Source organism: Blennius ocellaris, assembly GCF_963422515.1.
Source record: "Blennius ocellaris genome assembly, chromosome: 5".
In the NCBI taxonomy this organism is placed as follows: Eukaryota; Metazoa; Chordata; class Actinopteri; order Blenniiformes; family Blenniidae; genus Blennius; species Blennius ocellaris.
The window spans coordinates 16,088,650-16,114,853 of record NC_137654.1 but is presented as its reverse complement, the minus strand read 5'-3'; the positions used below and the strand labels follow the sequence as shown (position 1 = coordinate 16,114,853).

Genomic DNA, 26,204 nt, shown 5'->3' with positions numbered 1-26,204 from the left:
GGTTTTGGACTTACAAAATAATTTCTTAGCTCTACGCATCCATCTTGGTGTCAAGTATTTGTCATTTCAGGCCAGGATTCACATTAGATGTTATAATTCCAACTAATTAGGATAATTAAGACCAAAAATAAATTCATGAAAGTTGTTCATTAAACTTATCAGTCTTCATGTCCAGAAAAGCAGCTGTATGTTCATAGGCTTTGTGTCCCATATGGATTGTGATAACTTTAAAAAAAAAAAGTTTCAACATTTTATTTCATATTATGTTTTGCACTATCTTGCACATTTTACCTCCATAATGGAACAGAGCAAGTTGTCAAATGTCTTGTGAAGCTGTCAGAGAAGTGAACATGACAACGTGAACTACACCATACATTACAGACTAGAGCTGGAGGTCTTGTAAATCCCTTGCTGAAAAGATTACGCTGCAATTGCGCACACACCACTGTTCGGTTGCTTTTGATCTAAAGATGGTGAGCAAAGTCAAAGCGGCCCTGGGGACCTCAGACAATTAGTTAAAAGTCGTTAGCACAACAATGAGTGATGCCTCAATCTAAGCCAGGCTGGCTGATGAAAACTGGACCGCTCCATAATGGTGTATCCTTCACCGCTTCTGCCGGCTAATTGAAAATGTATTTATTCCTCTGAATTAGCAGCTACTTTCACTTTTCCCTCCCACCCTATTAAGAAGATTGGCTGTGAGGGTTTTACTTTGTCCAGCCTCTTACGAGTGAAATGGTCCAAAAAGACAGGACCCCCCCCCAAAAAAAACAACTTTATTGCTTTGGCTTTCTATTGCTGTGATTAAGTGGCAAAATATCATCGTTGAAGTGCCAACATCAGATTTAAAAAAAAAAAATAAAAATGTTCCACAAGTGCTGACATTTCCCACAAGGGACTTTACTGGGGCAAAGCAGTCCTTGAGGTCAGTCCATTCTTGCTGGGGACATTTTGCTAATAATTGCCTGTCTCTGTTCCGAATAAAGGGCGAGTGATCATCTAGTAATGTTATGGAAATCTTAGAGTGACCTTGTGTTTTGTATCATTTGGGACGCTTTTGTGATGAATACTTTTTTCTTCGAAAATTGCCCCCTATCCTCCTAGTCCCCCCCGTCCCAGTATCTTGTATGTTACAGTATGTTAACCAGGGTAAGCTAGAACGAGGTGTGGAGTAGAACAGATGTCATTATGCATGCTTCTGTAGGTTCGCTAATCACAGGCACCACCTGGGTGTGCTGATTGCTATTAATCCACTATTGTAATTGAAAATTAGGGTTGGCGCTGCAAAAGCATGCTGTCTCTTCATCGGCCTTAATAGACTGCCCGGGCCTGCTTCCTGACAGCCTTGTCATTCATGCTGGGAGCTGTAATACGTGATCAGCCCCTGAGGTGCAAAGATAATATACGTGCACGCGAGTACAATCTATAAATACGAGGTTGTTAAATACTCTTTGCAGGAACAGAAATTGCAACTGCAGTCAGCATCGCCCCCACAGTTAAACCATGTTTTACTGTGCTCTGTTAATTAATAATTGAGTGATGGCTAGGCTACTGTTGTACACACATTATTTCTTTCAGAAACTGCAACACAACCCTGTAGTGTTTATAGACGTTGTCATGTTTGTTGAATACAGAACTTTCTTTTTCTTTTTCCCATTGACATTTGGCCCTCAAGCTTTCCTCAAATGTGACATGAGCAAGATTTCCTCATTGCCCTGCAAAAAAGGTTCACCTAATCTGCTGTCTTAGGAAGCTGGCAACAGCCACGTGGTGATTTGCCCCCCGATGGGAAACCCTGCATCCGCCTCGCGATGCCCTGCTGCAGAGCCCAGCCCATATCCTGCTGCCAGCTCTTTGCTCTTTATTCCATTGATAATCCTGTTCAGAAATATTCTCAAGGAAAGCGGATTACCATGCAGAGTGGCGTGAATTTCCCTCCAGTTATATCTCACAGTTAATTAAATTTATCATTGTGTTCAGAAATGGTCAGTATCCTCATTCTTTATAGTCTCTATTGGATGCAAGAACCAATAAGAGACTTCCTCTTTGAGTAATTACACTGGATGCCATCTCCTCACCAGGGGCATCTTCATTTGCTCATCTGCCTGTTTTAAAAGGCATGCTCATTTATGACAAATTTATACAGAGTTGATTGATTATGTAATATGTTAAAAGTGTGCAAGTGTGTAGTCACATTTCTTAATGAATGACAACCCACTTACAGACTGAATGGCTCAAAAACAGATTTGTCCTTTTTAGGGAGGCGTTTCTGAATTCACAAGAATTCAATTCAAATCGGTTCCTTTTTGATTTATACAGCAACAACAACACAGCGATTTCAGGCACTTTTTTCCAAAACAAACCCAAGAATGATACTACATAAGCAAGCATAGACAATGGTAGAAACAAAACCAACTTTGCTGAACCAGTCTCAGGTGGTAGCGTTCTGCTGTTCCCATTTGGGTTTGGGGATAGAAAGAGAAAGCGTTGAAAGAAAGAGAATACAAGAATTGCTTCTTGTATTCTGTTTCTGTCCTATTCTTTCTCATAAAGATGACATCCGTCAGCTTGCTTCTCCACTCGCTGCAGATGAGATGGGGGAAGGAGATCACAACTTTCAGTTTCAACTGTCAGAGATCCTGCAAATAGAGGGAGGGAGGAGGGCGGGGGGGAGGAGTCTAAACCTCTAGCAGCTTAACTAAAACATGGTCAATTTCTGAAGCAGCGTTAATTGCAAGCTTTATGAACTACAAAGATTTTTGGGAGCTTAAAAGTAGAGACTGTGTCAGCCTCCTTAACTAAAACTGGGAGCTGGTTCCACATGACAGGAGCCTGATAACTGAAAGCTCTGCCTCCAATTCTACTTTTGCAAAACCTAGGAAACTCCAGTAAGCCAGCCCTCTGAGAACCAAGTGTTCTGCTGGGGGACTGTAGGACTAACAGTTATTTAAGATAGAATTAAGCCCGGTTGTTAAGAGCTTTATAGATTAGTAAAATAATTTGAAATTATATTGTAGATTTCACATCAGCCAATGAAGAGAAGCTAATATTGGAGTGATGACATATCTCCTGCTCGTCCCTGTCAGTTCTCTTGCTGCAGCAGTTTTGATCAAGTAATGATCTATATAATGTGGAATTGTGGTAGTGCATTTGAGAAATGAACAGTTTGGAGTAATTTCTCAAAATACTCAAAAAGTTATTGAAACATAACATTTTACAGCTTTATTTGGACTTCATGTTTTAGCCTCTTACTGCACTCATCATTTAATGTTGTATTGTCATAATGTTTTTATGGATCTGTCACTGATAATATCTTTGATTTGAGTTTAAGAGTTAACTACATGAATGTCACAGCCCTGCTTAGATTTCTAAATATTTCATTTTCATATGTTTTGTCCTCCATGCTCTTAAAGTAGCTTTAATGACTATGCTGGGTAGATAAGTGTAATCTCCCACTGTGGTAAATATAATCAAGCCAAAGTGGGAATTATGTCAACTCTGGGAGAATTAACATTAATTAACTCAAAAAGATTTCACCATAATGAACTGTTACAGGTGTAGCCCAGGGAAGCTGAAGTGAATTTGGAGCGGTCACTCTGCAGGGTGACACCCTTCCCCTCTTTTTACCTTCAGTTTAGCCGCACCGAACTTGTTTTCCGAGCTCTTGAAACACAAGAGCACGGTTGTTTTTTTTCAGAGCGAGACAAGCTTCTTCATGCTATGAGATGGCAAAGCTTTCAGCTGACAAGAGAAACACTGAGGAGTGTGTGAGGGGAGCACAAAAGAGGCGAGGAATGCTGCACGCATTCACGGCAGCACACCTCCAACACAAGCTGTGCAAGGCCGCACTGAAGATGGACCCATGAGTCCGCCTACTACATGTGAACCTGCATCAGTGCATCCATAATCTTGTTTTCATTTCATCCTCCCCTTCTTAACATCTTTATTCTTCACCATCTCCGTCCCACATTATTGATCTCGTATTAAATGTGGAAAACTATTGTAATTCCCACTGCCATGTTTCCACTGAAGCCACAACATGTTGGAGCAACATGTTGACTATGTAGTGATTCCTAGTTATAAATGCTAATACGACTCCTTACTTTTGTCACATATAGAAAAAGTAGTTAACTCACAAAGATATATATATATATATATATATATATATATATAACATGTCTGCTTCTCTCTGCATGCTGGCGGTTTATTCCAGATGTTCTGTGTTCATTCAAAAGTTATGCTGAAATTCAAATTTTAGAGCATCTTCATGAGACTGCACCACTACAACTACACAACTGTGCTCATTATTAGGACATTTTGATTGAGAGACTTTTGCAAAAAAAGAAATTTTCTGTAACTAGTAACCAAAGTCGCTAGTTGACTGCCCATAATAGATTCTTACTGCAGGCCTCATCTTTTTTTTCTGGTTTACAGCACATCCTCAGTTGGACACTACAGAAGAGCATTTGTGGAAAGAAAAAAAAAAGCTCAAGATAATTATCATTGAGTGAGTCAGTGCGAGTGAGTCAATGTGTTTGTGGTCAGGGGTGATGATATCCTCGAGCAGTAATTGACATTTGAATATGTCTCTGTAATAAGATTTCTGCGGTTCTCTGCATGCATGTGTACTTTGTCTGAAGAGGTGTTGTCTTTTTCTCTTGTGGTTGCACTGCTCCGCTGTATTAGTTACATTTTTAATAAGGCTCTCTCACAGGCTTTGTACTTTGCTCTTTATTGAAACAACTCTGAGCTTTGTAAAGTTTTCCTCCCTAGGGACTGACCTATCTGTTGTTTGTGTGTGAGCAATTGCTTACTAGGGTGACTGGGAATAAATTCATTCAGGTACAACCTTCACACATGGAAGTAATAATCTAACAACAACCTCAAACCTTTCTTTGGAATGCTCTGGCAAGGTATGTCTGTGACTTCATAGTAATAACAAAGATGTATGTATCAATAGGGAGGCGACCTGCTTCTATGAAATCAGTTCAGTGTGGATCATTCCCTCAGCAACGCAACAACAGGACTCACAAACTTAAAGTTGCATTCATGTTTTTGCTGCCATGCTCTCTGTGCACTTTTTAAGATGGTAATAAAGCTGCTCAGGGCTTTTTGTGGGATCTTTGTGATAGTTGGCTTCAGATCTAACAAATGTGTATGTTTTCCTTTCGGCATGTAGTCTCAGCTCGGCTCTGTGCCTCTGCAGAGCATCCTATAGGGAGCCGTTTAAATACACATTTGCCAAGCATTCATGCATGGGCCGTACCTCTGTCTCACACTTGCCTACGAATATGCAAAGCACAGATACAGTACCATATACTTGATCCCTCTGCGCACTGTTTATGTGCAGAAGGTTAGCTTTTTGGGGAAAAAAACTTCACTCCCGCCTCCTACAAAATGATAACAAGCGCACAGATGTAGGTTTTGATATGCTCCACTCTGCTCCACCCCCATCACATCCAATCTGTCAGCCCACTGGTCATGTGGAAGTGTTATTTATTAAACATAACTAGCGTTGGTTATATGCAGCTGGATGAATACAAATTTCTAAACATCAGAGAGAACCTCGATAAATGGCGTGAGGTAGATATTCTGGAGACAGTCAGTGGTTGTTGGGAGGCTTCTGCCTCTGATTCTCCTCATATCGGCTCTCTGGCGTCTGGCTGCTAGAGCTTTTTCATCTTGTGTGAGTGACTGATGCAGCTGCCCTCTCCTCCCTGGGCATCTGCCCAACTTATTGAGCAGCCTCTTGTGTGTGCCTTCAAAGAGCTACGGATAAATCATGGACAAAATGTCTGTATCCAGTGGCAGAGCAACATCCATAGGCCTCACTCAGCTAAAGTCGTGCACTCACCATTGTATATGTAATGAAAAAAAAACAACAACCTTGCATCATAACAGAAACAATTTTCCTCACAAACACCTCTTTCAGTAGGATGGGTGTACGATGGACATAGGTCCAGCCAGCTGACTCATGGTGGTGATATTTGTGTATCCTGTTCTGCAGGCTGAGGCACATGATGGATGGTTGTAATGCAGTAGAGTGGTTTCTCTTCATGCACACCCTGCCTGCCTAACCTCCTGGAGATGGACGACGGGGATCAGGGTGTGATTGTGTGCTCGAAATAGTGGATATATCACTCGCTGAACCTGGAATTGCTTTTTAGCTGCAGCCACTGGTGACGGCACATGTCGAGGAAGTGGAGTGAAGGGCCAGCCAAGGATCCGGTGATGTATTTTTGGTGATGAAATGTCACAGTACTTGCTGAGGTTTCAATAGCGACGGCAAAGTGAGTTTGCATTTGAGTGTTTGAGTATGCAACAAGTTTGAAATATGTCGCTAAGAATATTCGTTAAAATGCAAATATTTCTTTAAATAAATGAAGCTTAATGGCTCTAACATCACATATTCCCAAAATATTTACCACAAGACATTCCTCTGTCCATGCGTGAGTTTCATCAGGGTAAACACGAATGTAGAAAACCTGTATTTGAGGCTAATCGATGTCTCTAAGGATTGCCCATAGTTGGAGTTGCAGTTAAAAAAAAAATAAAAATGAATGGCTTGATCTCTTGATCATAAACTTGAGATCTTTTTATTTAGTTTTGGTGACAAAAGCATTTGCTCATTCTACATGTATACATGTTTTCGGCACCAGAGTCTTAACCCTTTATAAGACAAGCAACGATAGTTGGCAATTTTCTTTTTCCTTCTTGTCTCAGTTATGAGTTCACAACCAACACAAATAAAAATAGTTGTGTGGGATATTAAAATAAGCGCTGCTTGTCAAAGATTTTTAGGAGCCACGAGGTATCACACTGCTGCTTAAAACGTTTGATGTTGTACCATGAACTTTTCTGTATTTTGCAAAACAAAACAAACAAAAAAACATATTTTCCTCCCATTTAGTGCAATGTTTCCCAGTATATCACCCTCTGAATGGCTGGCATAGCAAGTGTTTTTGTGGTACGAGTCTCTCGCTTTAATTTTAATTATGAACTCTTGACTTTAAAGTATTTCAGTTCTTCCCCTATGAAAGATTAAAGTATACAGACATCAGAATAAGTTAGAAAGAATTATTTCAAATAGACTAATATAACATCATTTTCATATTGTTGTATACCACCACTGAGTATTTTCATTTAATAATTGTCTGTAATCAGCCAACTTTCCCAGCACTAGTGTGAGACCGTACAGCGGGAAGCCATGTGAGGATGTGTGTGAGTCAAGTATGAAGGGAGCATCTGGGGCGGGCAGGCAACAAGAGCTGCACACATCAAATCAGCAACTGCAACTCCTCGGGCTGTGCTTTCCAATACAAAACGCCTTCTGCTCGGTTGTGCATGTTATTAGCAGACATGCCTGAAACATTGCTGCTGACTACCGAGGGCAAACGTTAAACACACACATATGCCAACCTCAACCAACAGTGCATGTCCAAACCCCCGCGACAGAGAGGATCTATGCCCAAACCCCCGCGACAGAGAGGATCTATGCCCAAACCCCCGCTACAGAGAGGATCTTTCAGTCAGCACCCATGTATCCCACATGTCACTTAACAGGAATTACTCACTTGACCCAAGATGTCGCCATGATGTAATATTTTCAATCCCTGCTACTAACAGTGTCACTTGGGTGTGTTTTCAGACCTCATATTTTTCTTTTTTGGGTGGAAAATAGTGTCATTGGTGTGTGAGAGAGAGGTAGAACAGAGATGAGAGGGAAAAAAAACAGACTTTGTGTCCCCTGAGGTTGTTTCTGATGCATCAGGCAGCATATTGTCAGTGACAGCCCAAGTTATTGGGGCTAAGAGCACATCACTTTACTTGCTCTGTAGAACCATAATCCACAGGGCTGCGGACGCTGCTACTGCAGACAAGGTAAAGGAAGTGGTCTTCATCCGTCATGTGTTACTATTTCTTGTGACTGTGATTCCACTTAAAACATGCCACACGTTTGCTGTTAATGAGGTGGTTGCTAGCCTCATGTTTAGACCGCTAGAAATCATCCGTCTTCTATTCTGCTTTATCAACCTCAGTTTCACGGGGCTCTTGAACAAATCCCAGGTGACTACAAGTGAAGACAGGGTCCATCCTAGACTGGTCAATAGTCCACTGCAGGACACACAGAGAGAGACAGTCACACACTTCTAAATTCACAAAATCAGGCCACCTTGTGATCAACAACTAGCCCTCCAGTGCATGTTGTCAGAGAAAACTGTTGTTTGAGAAAACCCACATAGATGCTGGTACAACATGAAAACTTTATTTAAAAGAACTCGCTTTCTCACTGTGAGGTGAGAGTCTTCACCACCACACACTGTGAATATTTTTCTGAAGTTAGTTGAAATGATATGATTAAAAATGTTCAGTTTGTGTTGATCTTCATGAGTCCCTTCATCTGTTTTCATATGATCTATCCCTCTGTCTCTGATTTGGCAAAAATAGACTGATTGATCTTTCTTCACGCCGCATCTTTCGCACTCTCTGATCCAGTGATGACAATGGAAACCCGTGTCTCCCTCTTCATCCCTTCATGCAGTGGGGTGTAAAGATGACTCTCTATGATGCAGATGAGGTGAAAAAGATTGGTCTTCTCTTTCATCTCTCGTCTCATTCACCTTCTTGAGTAGCTTCCATTTGCATGCATGTGTATGTCCATGCACGTTTGTGGTTACGTGTGTGTGTGTGTGTGTGTGTGTGTGTGTGTGTGTGTGTGTGTGTGTGTGTGTGTGTGTGTGTGTGTGTGTGTGTGTGCGTGTGCGTGTGCGTGTGCGTGTGCGTGTGCGTGTGCGCGTGCGTGTGTGTGTGCGTGCGTGCGTGCGTGCGTGCGTGCGCGTGCGTGCGCGCGCAGGTTTCAAACCACAAAGGTGGCAAACGGCAGAAGGGTATTTGATGGTGCAGAAGGCAGCTTCTTCTTTGGCCTCCATACTGCAGATCGGCTAGATGAACTAGTTTTAAGGGAAATGTGTTCAGAGTCTATGCACACTCAGTCACCCACAGCAGTTTTCCTACTGTCCTGTGATCTGCTACATTATGTTAACATATTCACCCATTCATTTAGTCCCATTTGTATGCTTCACACGGGACTTAACCTCACTGTTAGAGGTTTGGCGTTGTGCATTTTCGAGCACACCTGAACTGCTGTGGGAGTGTCGCCAAGAGATGAGAGGCAAATGGGTTGCTAAAAAGACAGGTGAGAAAGTAGAGACACGTTAAAACTCTCCCTTTCTCATGCTCTTGTGGAACTACAGGCTTTTAAAACACTCTAGTAGCCAACAGCAGAAGTCTCCGTGGCTTGTTAAAGTCTGTCTTGCTATATTCACCAGGATCTTCGCCTGTGTGAACAAGTCCTTTCAGTAAGACTCGGTGTAAGCTGTGCTAAGTGGGAAACACCTCACATAGTAGTGACAGTGAGTATCCTGGCCAACTTACTATTGATGTCAATAACAAGACCTGTTGCTTTTAGGGAAGAATCGGACATGGAAGAGCTATTCTCAACCCTTCTGTGGCCCACTTCAGGAAATCACCAAAAACAAAACATACATTTTGGCTTTATTCTGTTCTACATTTTCTCACTTTTTTAATTATTAAAAAAATTAACTTTTTGCAATGAATGGGTGCAGACAAGAAATTGTAAAACAACTTGGACTAGAAGTTGCATTGCTTACAATCCATATTATTTTAATAAATGAAAGAAACTTTCAAAATCTGATTGATAAAAGTATTTATGTGTATGTTCCCTTAAAGGAAAGTTTAATTTTGATTCATCAGGAATGGCAAAGAAAATGCATGTCTACATTGATAATGACATTACTAATTCTGTAATTAGTTTTGAGAATTAATTGTTTCTGTTTTGTTGCTCTAATTGTAGAAGTTTTACTTGTTTTATGTACAGGGTTAGGCAAAATAAGTTTTGGTTCAGCCTAAACCCTTTGCTCAAAATTATATGTAAGGATATTGTCTCATTGACGAAATAAGTTGACAGAAATCGTTTCTATTTCAGTTTTTGTTGCATCGTGTATCTGGCTGAAAAAATAACTACTACTACTACTACTACTACTGGATGTAGTGATGTGCAATCACTTTTACATGTATTCTTCACTGTGACAAGAGTTGGTGTCTACAGCCACAATCACAATTTTGAGTTTACCCAAAAGGCAAACAATACATGAATCTGATGGAAATAATAATGGCTTTGAAGAGATGAAACCAAATAATCGCCAAAGATATTGCCGATTATCCTGTGGAAATTAAAGATGTCTGTAGCGCATTTGATTTCATAGCAATCTGTTCAGAAGTTTCCAGAATATTTTACTCAAAACAACAACACCCCCACCAATGTGGCAATAAAGAAAAGTCATTTAATCTCCAAAGTCATAATGATACACCCTGTGGGAACCATGATTGTCTTTGCAGACGCCTGTGCTAATATGTGAAACACATCTTCAGATATTTATCCAGATAACATGAATTGTGCAACCCCAGATTTTAAAAAAAAAATCCACAAATACAGACAGCAATAAAATCGGAGGAAATCATTGTCTGGAAATCATGGCTAGAGTATGAATCTAACTTTATTTCATTCAGTGGATAGTTCTGTCCACACCAGAGCAATGAACTGACATTGTTGTTCTTTGATACAAGCTGCCACCTTTGTTAACAATAAAATAAAGGCATAGTAAGTGACAGCAAGCTACTGAATTAAAATGAAATACTGATTGATTTCCTGCCAGATATAGTATACCCACTGAAAATAAAAAGTTCACTACTTTTGTAGATATTTATTGAATCAACTATTCGAAGCAGCATCTTATTATTGATTCTTATTGGATCAGCAAGAGATTATGACAAAAGAAACCCACACAAACATACTCTATTCACCAGAACAGAGGAAAAACAAAACAAAAGCACTGCGATATTTAACAGTCCCTATTTGATTATGATGCCTGTTAACGCCAATAAAATCCAGAAAGCTGGATCTTTTGTTCATCAGCAGTGGATGTGAATACAGGCATTGCATGTCGGTATGCTTTTGGGCCAGTGACAGCCCCAATTGCATTGCATCATTGCTAGAGACACATTTTATGAGAATAATACACATGTGTCTTTTTGGATACTGCATTGATCCTCTGACTGGATATTTCTGGAACTGCTACATAGAATTGTTGCCCGACATGATGAGTTTCAAGCAAAATCCTTTTAAATGAACATACAAAATATCAATCCCTTTTTCACAAGTTTATCCAAATTAATGTGCCTTGTCACTGATGGGAGTAAATGTTGTTTAGTTTTGTGCTTATGTCTAAATTATAGTACATGTGCTGCATTTTTAAATTCCACCAGTAGGCTTTCTAATAAAAGTCAGCTTAGGTATGTTGTAAATGACCCCCAATGGCTAGTGAACTTTTGACCGCTGTAATAGAGTGGAGCCAGCAGACTCCATGGCAAAAGGCAACGCTCAGGGACTTGGCTGGATGTAAATACCAAGCAAAGGAGAGGTTACGATGTTCCATGACCTGTCACTCTGCTGCACATTGTGGGAAGTGAACAGGAGAAGGTAGAAGACCCCGTCTCATCTACTTGACCACTGGGTGACTGGGCCTGTTCCTCTACCTCCCTGCACAAGCTATGAGTCCCAAAGGGACAGACAAAGACAAAAGAGACTCGACCTTCATACTTTTTCTCCAAGCTCTTTGTTAAATGTCCTCCTCTAAGCCACAATAGGATTAGAAAGGACAATTTCAAGGTCACTTCTCACTGTCTGGGGAAATAATGCTTCAATCTTTTGTCACATGCTGCTCTGCCTTAACTGGGGAGGACAAGGTGCCTTGAATTAATGTGAGCTCATCTCATTTACTAGGAATTCATTATACCTACTTACACACACTACGTGGCTACTAAAGTTATGAAAGAGCATCAGCTGAATACGTATGTGCTGTTAAATGAGCCAAGAATGCATCAGGCCTCTCTCATCTCAAACATGTAACTAATGGATGTTTAGTACAGTAGGCCAACAATAGCGAGCAAGCCACCCGAAGCAGGGAATATATTTCTGAATGCTGAGCGCTTTGGGACAGCATCTGCGTCTGTTGCCAAGCGTGTTGATGATTATCACATTGACTATAATAAACCCACGGCATTAACCCTGCACACAATGTGAAGCAGGACCGTTCCTTTCAATTATCCGCTGAAAGAGTTGATCGCATCGTTCCACCGAGTGTGTGGGGATGATGCCACTGTCCTTGTGACACGGACAGCTCAAAATAGCTTCATGAAGAGTCACCACTTCTCCTCTGGCAACTTATTCTCTTGTGTATGGTGTCATGAATAGAAATTTTATACAATCAGCTAAGAACTTCAGCCTGTAAATGTTCTTGAAACTTTTGACATAACCTTTCTTGAAATCACATTTTGTTTTCTTGCCCCTCCACATCTGCATTGTGCAGAAACGTTTTGAAAGGTGGATCATGTTCTGGGAAGTGTTGGACCTGGTCATTAGCCATTTTCTCAGCCAAAACACTCAGCTTGTGCACACTGACCTTATGTTAAGATATGGTCTCACTAATTGGATTTCAAGAGGGATGCATCTCGTCTGGAGGTAGAAAAGGGCAATTGGGGACATTGATTTCATTCATGTAACATTTTTCATTCCAAAGCGTCCCTCCATCCACAATTAATCTCCTGGGCTCTGCAGCCTCTAATTGACTCCACTTTAGCCTTATTTTTGCCGGCCAATTACAGCTCTCAGCTTAAACATCGGTCACAACTGCGACAGAGTCTGTCTCAGACAGGAAAACATTCGCAGGGTTCAGTGTTAAGTGGACACCTTGGGTGAACATAACCTTGGCTCTGATGGGTGAGACTATCTGTGCTTCCTGTCTGGTTGCTGGTCTGAGAAAGGAGACAGAGTCTTGCCATCATTGTTAATTTCTTTTCCATTTTAATGAGAACCTGAGGAAACTTGCTGGTGCCCCCTCGTTGCCAATAATGCTTATCCCCTCCTAGTTTGCCTGTCATACAGAGTAAGGAAGGACGCTCTATTGCCAAATGAACCTAACATGGTGGTAATTAGCAGATGGTAGGGGTTTTCACACCGTCTCTGCATCTTCACTACTGTCAGAGAATTGCCTCATTAGACGCCCACTGACACCCCTGCTGGTGACATTTCTGCATTGCTTCCACACTCATTTCAGAGAGGTATTGTGTCTATACACAAGTCCATTTTAATTCAACTTCCTGTGCTGTGTTTGCCTGAGAAAATATCTGTACTATGAGTCAATTATTTTGGCCCTGGTAAACTGGGGGCATGCTGGTTTTTACATGGTTTAAAACACACTGCACGGGTTCAACAGAACACAAACACAAAGATTGATTTCACTTGAGTGCACAATTTGTAGCGTGCAGGTGTGCAGGCATTTTCTGACTTGCTCTCATTTCCAGGTATTTTGCATTTTTGTGGAGTCCATCATCTCTTTCTCATGAGCCACTCTATCATTCTGTCAGTCAGTCATTTAGTCAGACACTATCGGGCTTAAATATCCCATTAAGTTTTGGATGAATTATGAAGTTGAATTGTTGTGAATCCTAAAAATGAAGTTCATTTGCTCTTTTATTTCTCCACTCACTGCACCATTAGGTTATTATTTATGCGTCCGGATGAAATGTCCTGACAGCTTTGAAATGAATCACTATTAAATTTCAACTACAGTCATTTAGAATAAATTAGATTAACAGAGTACCCTAACTCTCTGTAGAACCAGATTAAGATTTTAATACATGCAGTAATTTATCATGGAGGGGAAAAAATTTACAACAAACTCTAGCAGTTGTTTTTATTTTAGTGCTGAGCATGCTGATATATTGTTGATTCAGATGAACTAAGATGACAAGTATGGTCTCACTGCATGTTGCCGTCAGTCATGATGAAGTCATGCATCATTGTTGTTGACCACATAGGCCAGTTCTGGATTTTTGACAAACAATTTCGTTATTTATGATGAATGTTTTGTGGCGGTCATCATCTAATTGTGATAGAAGTAGAAATTACTGTATTTTAAACCCACTGTTCATTTTTGTCTCTAAACTTGTCAATGTTCTTGAACTTCCATTGTTTCGTTATATCCACCATAGTATCGATGACACTACAGTAATGCATTGTGTGACATGTTAGCACATAGAAGGCTGATGTTTGTTTTGTTCTTTTTCTTATATAGCATTTGAAATTTGATGAGCCATGCGCAGTTCGAACATATAATTACTGGTGTGTCTCAAGTTGAAGCCTTCTAACAAATATACGCCACATTTATGAGACAACTGGAATGCTCCTTTTGTCTTATGCCAATGAGGAACTTGCAACCTGTCCACAATGCACCCTACACGGTTGTCTGAAGTGAACTCGGCAAATTGACCCGAACTTAATTGTCTTTGTTAGCTCAAAAAAGCATTGTGGAGAAACCCAGTGCTTGCCTGCTAAGTTATTGTTAATTCTAAAATTTGACACGAATCAACTGTTTAATCCAATATGGTAGTTTGTGTGTGTGTCTTATTGGATTTTTTTTTTTTTGTACCTTCTGGCAAAAATGTTGAGTCAAACATTGTGCTTCATGCCTATTAAAGCTCTATTGTAAGGAAATGAAATTTGAAGCTCTTGTTTTGTCTTTTGTCTGAGAAACACTTGCCTCTCATTCAGAGACTGTTTTGCTAGTCAAGTCTTGACATAAGTCACAGAAGACGGATGTTGAGGTGAACAGAGAATAGTGGTTTCCCATGGAAAACCCCCAGAAATGTGAATGTTGAGGACGGAAAAAGATGATGGGCAGCAGCATGTGCTTTGGTTTAGTCACTGTGTGAGAGAGAGACGAACAGAAAGCAGGCTTACATTACAATATCTATACAACATGTTCTCAGTTTGCAGATATTTCATTTTAGATCTGAGTAAATGCATGTTGTTCAAATGTACAAATAACCATTTTCAACAGGATATGCTTAGTTTTTATTTGCATCTAACTACACTGAGGTAGCAAGCAGGTAGATGTACCTTTCTTAAGTGAACAAACGAATCAGGGGAAGTGAGGAAGGCAGGTCACAACTCAGAAAGTGATCTAAAACTGGATGTGAGGGGTCCTGTAGGGATCTGATGAGTCCCCACAACGAGAGATTCAACGGTGCCCAGTCAGAGATGGGATGACGATGATGAAAGGGTGAGAACAAGGAAGCATAGCAAATTGCCACATGGGTTTCTACGTATGCATCATCATTCTGCACACTCACTTTGTTTTTAATAGCTGTCCATCCTTAAACTGCAGCTCCCCATTCTCCTCTCCAACTCCCCCAGACTCTCTTCCCCCCCTCGAATGAGAAAATGCCTAACAGCCAGATGACAAGGCACAAAGGCTCCCATTGTGTCCCACATGCCTCGTACTACCAGCCTGGCAGGCCAGTGATGCGCTGCCTTGTAACCTAGCGGGAAACTGAGAGTTGCCACCACCACCACCCCGCCCCACCCCTCCTTTATTTTTCTTTCTCTCTCTGTCTCTGGAGATATGATGTAGTACACTAACGCAACCTGACAGGCGGGCCACAAAGACTACCCTGTTAGAAGCACTTGAGTGGGAGTTTGCTTTGGGCAGAGGAGGTGATTTGTGTGTGTGTGTGTGTGTGTGTGTGTGTGTGTGTGTGTGTGTGTGTGTGTGTGTGTGTGTGTGTGTGTGTGTGTGTGTGTGTGTGTGTGTGTGTGTGTGTGTGTGTGTGTGTGTGTGTGTGTGTGTGTGTGTGTGTGTGTGTGTGTGTGTGTGTGTGTGTGTGTGTGTGTGTGTGTTGGAGAGAGCAAAACAGAAATGGGGTAGATTGATTTTGTTGACTCACTGGGGATTAGTATGTTTTTTATTATGTTTTATTTTATTAGCAATTAGTATGTTTCGTTTTTGTAATGAAACCAGTTGATCGTTTGATGAAGCATGTGAAATGAGTTTGGGGTGGTATGCCCAGGCTCAATGGTGTGCAAACATAATCAATCCCATCTTCCTTTAACATGGGAGCTGGTCTGAGTCAGTGTGAGGAAATGGGATGTGTGTTCTTCACGTGTGATGGAATTTAGGGTTTCTCATGTGTCATGGCTTCTGGGAACTTGGACTGCTGGCTTGTGGCTGTAAAGTTGTGATGCGTAGCCAGACCCAGCTTTTGTTTCCTTGACCTAAATTCCCCACATTCGTTGTGCCAGTAAAAAGTCCATGCGATTACATAATGGAAGAGCTATGCATCTCTTTGCCGTAGCTCTCAGTTGTAGCTCTGCCAAGATGGAGTTATTGGATTGTTTCAACTCGCATAAATCACCACACAACTGACAAGGAGGGGAGGGGGCTCAAACATTCAGCATCACAAAACATTTCCACTTTATGTGAATCTAAGGGTTAATGTACAAAGAAAGATGTACAAATGTTTTTCTGGGCCCCAAGGGGACAAAGACTTTCTTCTTTTTTTTTGTGATTTTATTTCTATTTTTGGAGTCCACTATCACAGTATTATTCCTGACATTTGAGAGGAAAGGACTGCATGCATGTCTCTACTTGTTATCTGACAGAAGCCATGTTGTTTGCACCAGGACTCTGTGGGGGCTCTACAATTACTTCGAGGGGTCTTAACTCATCAATACCCGGAAGAACTAATTAAAGACAATGGCTTTATCATTAAGGTTATTGTACTCTGCTGCAAAGTAGATCTGAAGCCAATCTAATGGTTTCCTGTTGGTATTATGCCAAGATATTGTGGCATTTCTTTTGGGCATGCCTAAAACCATTTCACTGTAAAGTAGTTGTGTAAGTAAGTATTAGAAAATCTAATTGAAAACATGTTTGTACTCAAACAGGTGACTGTGCTTTTATGTCACACTTCTGTATGGCGATTCTCTCAATTTGTGTGACTCTGGCAGTAAAGGATTATTTTGTTGTCTTCTGGCCTGGTCTCATTTATGAAAGCATTTTCTACAACATGTGGTAATATGCAGCCAATCGGAAGCATCTGCAGAGATGAAATGTCAAAGTACTTAGTTGTGTTTACCACAAGTAACTGAAAGCATATTATCCAAAAAATTCCAAAATCCCAACATTTGTTTTGGGCAGAATTTAAATCTACATAATGATTCTGATATGCTGTCCTTGTGGTAGGTTTGTTATGTTCCCAAAATCCGAATATATAAATGACTATAATTTGCATTATTTCGGAATTGGAAAGGGGATTGTTGTTGTTTTGTTTTTTTGCTATGCTGTTCCCTTAGAACTTCCCCTGCTCAAAACAAGTGTCATAAAAAAAATAGCTGCTCTTTTCAAAGTGGAGTTGACTTATGGAGTGTAGGAAGCGTAGGATGCTGCACACTTTAAAAATGTCATTACTTTCACTGTGGGACTATTCCTCTTTGTAACTGTGCAGCTCAAGCATTTTTTTATTCACTTTATGTCTGCTCATTCTTTTTGTTGTTTTTTTTTTGCCTTCATTTGTGTGTCTATGCTATTGAATGGATTGGAATACAGTTGGAAAATATTTCCTGTTAAAAATCAAACAACAGAAACAACTTTGGAGCATGAAGTTATTGCACAGTGACTCAGAACTGTGTCGTGTGATGAAATATTCAGCTGTAAGCAGAAGAATTAGTCTTAGAAGGAGCAACAAAAGATGATGTACTTACAATCTCTGCAGGTGTCTCGCTGGTCGAGGCGCATTATCTGGCTGACTGATGCTCCTTTGCTGTAGCTTAATGGAGATTTCATGTGGTGTCTGCCATCAGTCATCGCCTGGCTTCTCTTTAACTTTGATTTGTCAACATGTCCTGATCTGGAGAAGATCTGTGGGATCTTAACGCTTGCGTCAGAGACTCTGGCAGCCTTTGACTGGCAACATTAGCACATTCTGGCCTTGTAGATCTGAATGTCAGCACTCATGAAGAGAAAAAGCAGATGCAGTACATAAAAACTCTTATTTCTTCATGAGGCACTTTGCAGGTGTTTCCACCACTGCGATAACCGTCAAAATAAATCGCATGGGAAGTTTGATGTATACCTCTGTACACACTCGAATGTGTGAGGTTAATTGCTCATCCCCTGCTGGGCAGTTTTCAGAAGAAAGTGCAGATTCTGTACCCACAGCATCGCTGTAGGCACAGTCAAAGCACATCCTGTGTCTCCTCTTCAAAAAGAAGGGAACTTGTGCTCCACACACAGCTGGAGTCCACACATAGGGAGAAGCCCACAGTAGCACACTCAAGGGAATTGTCTTTTTCTTCTTTTTTCTCTTCATCTTTCTCTTCTCTCTTTGACTTTTCATATCTCCAAGGAGAAATTTCCCACTTCTTGAAAGTGTCTGTGCCGCGTCTGTATTTCAGCAAGTTTCGCTTAAACAGCTCCTGGAAAAAAAACAAAAAACAATCTGAATGTTGCACCTTAGAACCCTACAATGAAGTGAATCAAAATAACACCACTACAGTTTAGCAGTCGTCACCACAGATTCACGTCACAAACTGGTCAAATTGCACAGTGTGTATAAGCTTTTATAAGTAGCCTCCACAGATTTGTAGTGGTTCACACTCTTGCCTCACAGTGAGAGGATCCCCAGTTCAAATCCGGGTTTTTTTATCCTTTCTTTGTCAAGTTGGGAAGTTGATCCTGAATGTGCAGTTTATACTCAAAGTACTCCAGTTTCACCCTATTGTCCAACAACATGCATTTGAGGTTTTGTCCTTTAGTTGCGAATAAGAGTGGAGGGTGGTCTATCTCTGTGTTTGACTGAGATCACCTTCTGAAAGTGGTGTAAAAGATTGGTCTATGTTGATGCTCTCCTGCTTGATTTAAACATTGAACTTACCCAACATTTCTCTGTGTCCCTCCAGGAAAAGTGTTGAATACTGATTTGCGTCACTACCTCAGTCTGCAGTTTCAGAAGGGCTCTCTGGACCATAAACTACAGCAGGTGATAAGGGACAATCTGTACCTGCGCACCATTCCCTGTGAGTACACACACACACACACACACACACACACACACACACACACACACACACACACACACACACACACACACACACACACACACACACTTTCAGTTCCACTCTCCTGGTGATACATTTCAGCCCGCTCAACCTCACCTTTCAGGGCTTCCGCAAAAGGAAAAAAGTCCTTCACCTTGTTTTGAACTTTGTTCGCACTTTTCTTTATCTTTATTTGTTCACCAAACATGATTTTTGTACTGCAAACAAATAAATTGCTGTTTACACCATAATCATCCCATAATTAGTAAAAGCACCTAGTGTGAGAGTAAAGGCGACCCAGTGTCCTATAAAAAAAAAAACCTGAGGAGCCTTTCATTTAAAGGCTAATCTTCTCTACCAAGAGTAAAATATACATTTTAAGACTTCAGGCCCTGAGCAAAAGAAAATGTATTGAAATTAAGGGGAATAACAGACTTACTTGGTTTCCTTAAATTTTGAGACTGAACATATGAAACATATGAACATTTGTGATCATAGCCACTTCTCTGTTATCTGTCTCTTTTTCTCTGTTAGCTGTCAGCTAAAAATTTTCTTCATTGTCTCTACATTGTTTTTTTTTACCATGTGTTTTGCGTCACTGCTCATTTTAAAGCAGAAGAATAAATAACCAGAACAGAATGATTTAGTATTTATACCCCAGTGATTTTAAAATGGACAACGAAACCAACAGGCGTAAATAAAAGAGCAGCTGCAATTCTCCAGGCTGCACAGCTGAGTAAAAGAAATGTTTTTTGTTTTTTTCTTGAGACAGCCATTACTATTTGGGTAAGTTTCAGCGTCGGTAAAGTGTTTTGCGTCAGGGTTATTTTAAAGAAGTTACACCTTGCATTTAATGTACACGTTAAGTATTGCTGCTTGACAGAATATGCAGCCAGTACGTTTTTTCTTAAACATCTTTAATGGGCATATTTATGTGTGAAGCATGTCCTCAGCACTCTCAACCTTAACACAGCATGATATTTAAGTGTAGGTCAATAGTATCTCAATTGTTCGCATCTCAAACATTGTGCTGAATTTCTTGAATTATTAGCAAGTAACACTTAAGTGAGTCATCGTCCAGCCACTTTCTATACTCACTTCCTGCAATTTAAGGTTGTTTTTTGGAGCCGTTTATGACTGCACGTAGGTAAAGTCAACACACAGACAAAAAGATGCAGAGAAACGCAAAGAAATAGACAAACATGAGAGACAAAAATCAAGCAGACAAACACTCATGCCCATTAGGATTTTAAAGTGATCATGAAACCCAGCATGCATTTTGAAATGCAGCCACAATTCTCACACACTTAGAAAGAACATGCAAACTCCAACTTCCATGATTTTGACTAAAATTTAAACCATTGAGCCAAACTATGTTGAAGCAATTCTACTCCAAGGATATATGAGATTTCTGGTGGCTTCTTTAACAAACTTCCTACGTGTCTTTGAGTTAACATTATTGCATTGACATGCATACATTTCATATCTTAAAATACATCAAAATTTCACAATAATTCCAGCTGATATCTGTGGGATATTGTAACCTGCTTCCTTCTGAACCTGTAAAACCAATAATTTATTGTTGTTAGAATATTTGGCTAACAGGCAGCAATGATATTTATAATGCACTTACAGTTATGCAAGCCTCATGTGAACCTAATACTTGTGTTGTACAAGAAAATAGTTGTGCTGCTCTCTCTCTCTCGCTCTCGCTCTCGCTCTCTCTCTCTCTCTCTCTCTCTCTCTCTCTCGCTCTCTCTCTGTGTCCTGCTCACTGATTCAAGTGCTAGCTTCAGTATGAAGCAAGCTCTACTATTACAATAAACTCTTGTTTATTGGAGGAGTGCCTGATTGAACCAGGTGATATTAACATAAATCTGTCTCCACTGTAACTCTGATGTGTTCATCGCCCAAAATAAATGCCAGATTCTATTTATCATCGCTCTCTGCTGCTGCCTGCATGTTGATAGTTAATCTAAGATGTTGTGGTGTCGCTTCTTCTTCTCGATGTCGGTTCCGACATTAATTTAGTGTCTCCATGATCACTGAAATTGCAGTAATCTATCATGCAAGGACCCCTGTGCAGTTAGATGCTTGTGGTTAAGAATAAAAGACTTTCCGTGTTAATGCGAACGAGCCAAAATAATATTGGTGGTCCAGCATTTGGCTCCAGATTCAGCTCAACTTGATGAGTGGATCAGTCATTCTGTGCACATCATCGTTATGAAGTCACTAGTTCTGGATTTTCCGTAACTATTAAAGTAAGTTCACAACTTCCTCACTGCCCCAGACACATCATTGAAATCCTTTTTATTTAAAAAGAAACATGCACCACGAATATCCGGCGTGAGGCCATGCAGTCTGGCTTCAGTGGCTCAGCGTATGTCCACTGTCCACTCTGCTCATTCGGCCCTGCGTCAGTGGCTTATCACAGTGCACTGAGCGACAGTGACCCCGCAAGGAAAATAAGTAGCCACGACAGCATGATGCCTGTACTCACTACAGCAGCCCCGAGAGACAGACAGACAAGCAGGCTTCCCTCTTCCACGACACGCAGCGAGGATTCATTAAGTGTCAGTTTCACGTTCTGCAAAAGATGACAGAAGCTCAAGACAGCACCAGGGGCCCAGGTCAAGACAAAATCCTCGAAGCTTTGCTAAATCCTGATCCCCAACCCTGCTGGCAACTACCTTTCTCCTTCCCTGGGTATTAATATCCGTCACGGCGAAGCAATCAGCTCCACTAGTCTTAGTGCAAGATTTAAAAAAAAAAAAAAAGATACTGAAAATTTTAAAAGTGCCCCAGGTTTTCAGTCATATAGCAACCTCTTATTTTCTTTATTATTAGGAAAGTCCCCTTTAAGTATTTAAGCTGGTGAGACGAAGGCCAGAACATAGCTTCATACTGATGTGCCATGATGTAATGTTTCATAGTTAGTTCATAGTTTCTTTATTGTCATTGTTTTGTCCCACAATAGAGAAATAGAAGGTAAAAATGTTCAAATTGTTAAAAATATGTACTGTACTTGCAAATCGAGTACAAGCAGCCTATACATTCCACAAATGCATTTTGGTGTGTATCAAGAATTAAAGTATTACATGGTCAAACATTTGAGGCTCATGCAAACTGTTTGGAGCATTTATTGTTTTCATTATCAACGACATTTGCTTACTATACTTGAAAGTGATTCCTTCACACAAGCAGTCGATAGTATGTGTTCTGAGAGGGATGAAGGTAGTTTCAAAAGAATACTGTACATCCATAGGCGATAAATGTTATGTGTTGACTTAAATGCCAAGTCTCCATTTTTTGGTTTATTTTGGTGAAGTTTTGAAATTTAGCTGTTTGATCATTTAATTATTTTTGACATTTTTGCAATTTGAGCTATTTTCAGCAATTTCTTAACCATTGGGGCAGTTTTAGAAATGTTACCTGATAGTTTGACTGTTGCGTTTTGGTTTTTTTTGTAAGTTTCTTAGCTGTTTAACCCTTTTAAGGTGTTTTTACCCATTTTCCCCACTTTTTTAGGCCATTCAATGCCAGGATACATACATTATTTTGAAAGTGAGTCAGTTTGGCAAATTAAATAAAAATTACATAAAGTATTGTTTTTTTTAATTTACATATACTTTATTGGAGCCATGACAGAAGGTCTGAAGAGCCTTATGTCAGAAAACAGCTGCAGCTTGAAGATTTCTGGGTTAGGGCATTTTTTTATTACATGTTCCTCAAATAGTACAACAAACCTCAATAAAACAAGAACCTTTGTTATGCAAAAACTCAAACACACAACGATTTGATCTAAGTTAATATAATTTTTCAAATGCTTTTCCTCCCAATTTGCTCCTTTGTTTCTCCGTCACTGCAATTAGCATCTTATTGGTAAACATTTGTCACTTTGCTACTGTTGCCTGAATGAGTGGGTGTGCAACCTGTGAGAGATAAAACACACAAAGTATGAATTCACACCTCAATGCTGGAGAGCTGGATTTCTGTGTGAAGCCGCAGGAACCCCAGCAGACCCAGTAGCTGCTTGTACTTTTTGTTTTTCATTTGCTTTGGTCTGTTATTGTTTGCAGTCTTTTCATCTCTTAAAAAAAAAAAATGACACAGAAAAGTTAAAGCACTGTGCTGTTGTGCTGTCTCACTGTTCCCAAGTGAGAATTCCTGTTGTCTTCAAAGCTTTTATTTCCCCAGTGCTGCCTCTGAGATTATCATTAGACATCTACATTCAACAGTTTTTGTCATATTTCTATAAGTAACTGTGGTGCAAAGTGTGTTCATTCACAACTGTCAAGTTGTGGAGATGCTTTCTACCCATCTACAAAAAAACAAACACACACAGATTGTCCAATTACCTTCTTTCACCAGCAACTTTTACGTTCTTTTTGACTGTCATCATGCCCAGCCCTGTTGCACCAAACGGAGGCAGTTGAATTGCATCTGCATTATTTCAATATTTCAATATATTTCACACAGCAGTGTTACATAAATTAAAACTGTCAGGGTGACAAAACTGATCCAGGCCGTCACACAGTCTGTGAGTAAGGGAGCCGAATTAACAACAAATAGCTAAATAACCACATTTCCCTATTCCTTCTTCGAAAAACAAGCTCGTATATCTTCCCGTTGTGGCTTCAGTGGTCTCCTCTGATTGCTCCGTTTGACAGAATAAAAGATTGTCTTTGCGACAGACTAAGCTGTTTCAGATGTGATGGCTCATGCTGCAGTCAGGATGGATGTTGACACAGAAAGAAAATGAAGAATGGGGATAGTTTCTTATTATACTCTCTTGTGCCTGCAGTGCAGCAGTTTAGCTGAGATACTGTAATGTGACTTGATAACATCTAAGATGATGGTAAGCAGACATGGCATGTTGGGGAGCATAAAATCATTTTCACAACATTATGTTCTTGGTGAACATCAACAAGGCACATCGTGACACACTTGCATGCAACTTCATGACTTCAACTTTGAAGTAACTTGGGATGTTTTATTGAGTTTTAAAAATGGGAAGGGCTGTGTGTTTGTTGAAGGAAAAAAAAAAAAACAATGATCCAAATGAACTGCTTTTTCTTGTTCAACACGGTTTCAGACAAAGTAATTGACCTTGAGCATCACCACCGGCGTGACGGAGACACAATACTCGAACACGTCACTGATTTTTACTTCCATGACCTTGGAGAATTTAGCTGCGGTTTATGAGCATGAACAAATGTTTCCCAGTGTCGGAAACAACTGGCAAGGCTATAATCTGTCTGTTATTGGAAAGGACTTTGGTGCAGACGATGCAACAGGGACATCACTTTATGACTCAATTGTGCAAGTTAGCAGAGTCAGTATTTAATTTATTGCAAATAGTAAAGTCTCAGAAAAAAGTTCTCGTATAAATGGTAGGTTCACTTATGATGCAAAATACTCACTCATCACCACTTTTTACAAGATGCATCACCAACATGTTTCATTATATTGCTGTTCCAAAAAAGCAGCTCATTTTTCAAAGTCTACTTAGTTTATGCATGACATTTATGAAAGCAATTATTCAACTAAGAGGCAAAACATCAAGCGTGAAACGAGTGGAAAAATGCATCCAGGACCAGGATTTCACTCCATGGCTTTAGAGGTAGAAAAAGTTTATTGAAGTTATAGCTTTTCAACAGAAAGTAATCTGTCAAACTAATCTGTCTGATTCAAGCTTCTTAAGTGTGAATTTCTGGTGGTAAACGAAACACTTTTTTTTCCTTTTGAACTGTCAATCAGGATAAAAGTCGAGGCTGCATCTAAAGGTTTTGGAATTGAACAAGCGAATGAATGCCCATGAAAATATACACTATATTGCCAAAAGTATTTGCTCAACTGTCCAAATCATTTAATTCAGTCATTCCAATCACTTCCATGGCCACAGGTGTATAAAATCAAGCTCCTCGGCATACAGACTACTTCTACAAACATTTGTGAGAGGATGTGTCTCTCAGGAGCTCAGTGAATTCCAGCGTTCTACAGTGGTAAGATGCCACCTGTGCAATAATCCAGCTGTGACATTTCCTCACTACTCAATCTCTCAGCTTTGGGGTGTCTGACCTCACAAATGCCCTTCTGGAAAAATGGTCAAATATTCCCATAAACACACTCCTAAACCTTGTGGGAAGCCTTCCGAGAAGACCTGAAGGGCTTATAGCTGCAATGGATGGACCGACATCATATTAAATCTTATGGTTTATGGGATGCCACATCTGTGTGAAAGTGTTCATGGATGGGTGCGTTTGTGAATGGATGAATGTGACTGATCATGTGAAGCCCTTTTGAGATTGTTGAAGTGGTATAAACACACTGTATAAGTGAAATCCATTAACCATTTATCTTCTCAGAAGCACATCATTTGCATAAATATATAATGCATAAAATAATGCTTGCAATTATATTTCTTTGTTATTATAAACAATTTAATTCCTCTGTATCCTGACAACTGTTTTGATATGAAGAGGGAATTTTTTTGTGTGTGTGTTCCGTTTTATATTTGAATAATGAATTCATTGCTTTGCAGTCCCACATCTATTGACTATTCATGAGGTAGACACATATTTCCCCCCCCCCCGAGTGCTGTATTTGGACTTGCATCACAGCCCTATGGGCATATTGGATTCAGTGTCACTTTCAGTCCCGCCCCCAAACTCTCCCTGTTAGTAAATGGTACCATCCTCCTCTTTAGATGTTTCATCTGTCTGAAAATATCTCGTTCTTGGCAGGTACCACACGGCAGCCCAGAGAGGGGGAAGTTCCTGGAGTGGACTACAATTTCATCAGTGTGGGGGAGTTTCGTGAACTGGAAGAAAGTGGCCTGCTGCTAGAGAGTGGCACCTATGATGGTATGTCCTTAAACACAACCCATTAAAAAAAACGCAGTCATTTCACGTGCATGGATAATTTAATTCTTACAAATTCCCACAATTATAGAGAATTTTTAAACTCATTCATTTAGTCACTAATAATAATAATCTTGTGCAGAATGCAAACAAAGTGGAGGTAGTGATTCGAAGAAATGTGGATGAAACTGCCATATCCTACTATTGGCACTTTTGGTCGTTCTAAATATTTTTCATAGTTTTTATCTGTTATTTACAATTCCATGAACTTTATTTAGTTTTTTAATGGTGGAAACGAGGCATCCACTTGGTCTGCCAGGGCC

At 40.2% G+C, this 26,204-nt stretch overlaps 1 protein-coding gene across 2 annotated transcripts in view; it reads left to right on the top strand.

The window, feature by feature from the left end:
• The window catches only part of magi3a (membrane associated guanylate kinase, WW and PDZ domain containing 3a), a 124,370-nt gene that overhangs the window by 55,349 nt on the left and 42,817 nt on the right, over window positions 1-26,204 (top strand). The window contains exons 2-3 of one of the 2 annotated variants that reach the window (XM_080496498.1): window positions 18,881-18,997; window positions 25,765-25,884. The exons of the other annotated variant lie outside the window; for it this stretch is intronic. Of the exons in view, the coding sequence (XP_080352624.1) occupies window positions 18,881-18,997; window positions 25,765-25,884 (237 nt within the window). The remainder of the gene's footprint in view (window positions 1-18,880; window positions 18,998-25,764; window positions 25,885-26,204) is intronic. 2 annotated transcript variants of the gene reach the window in all.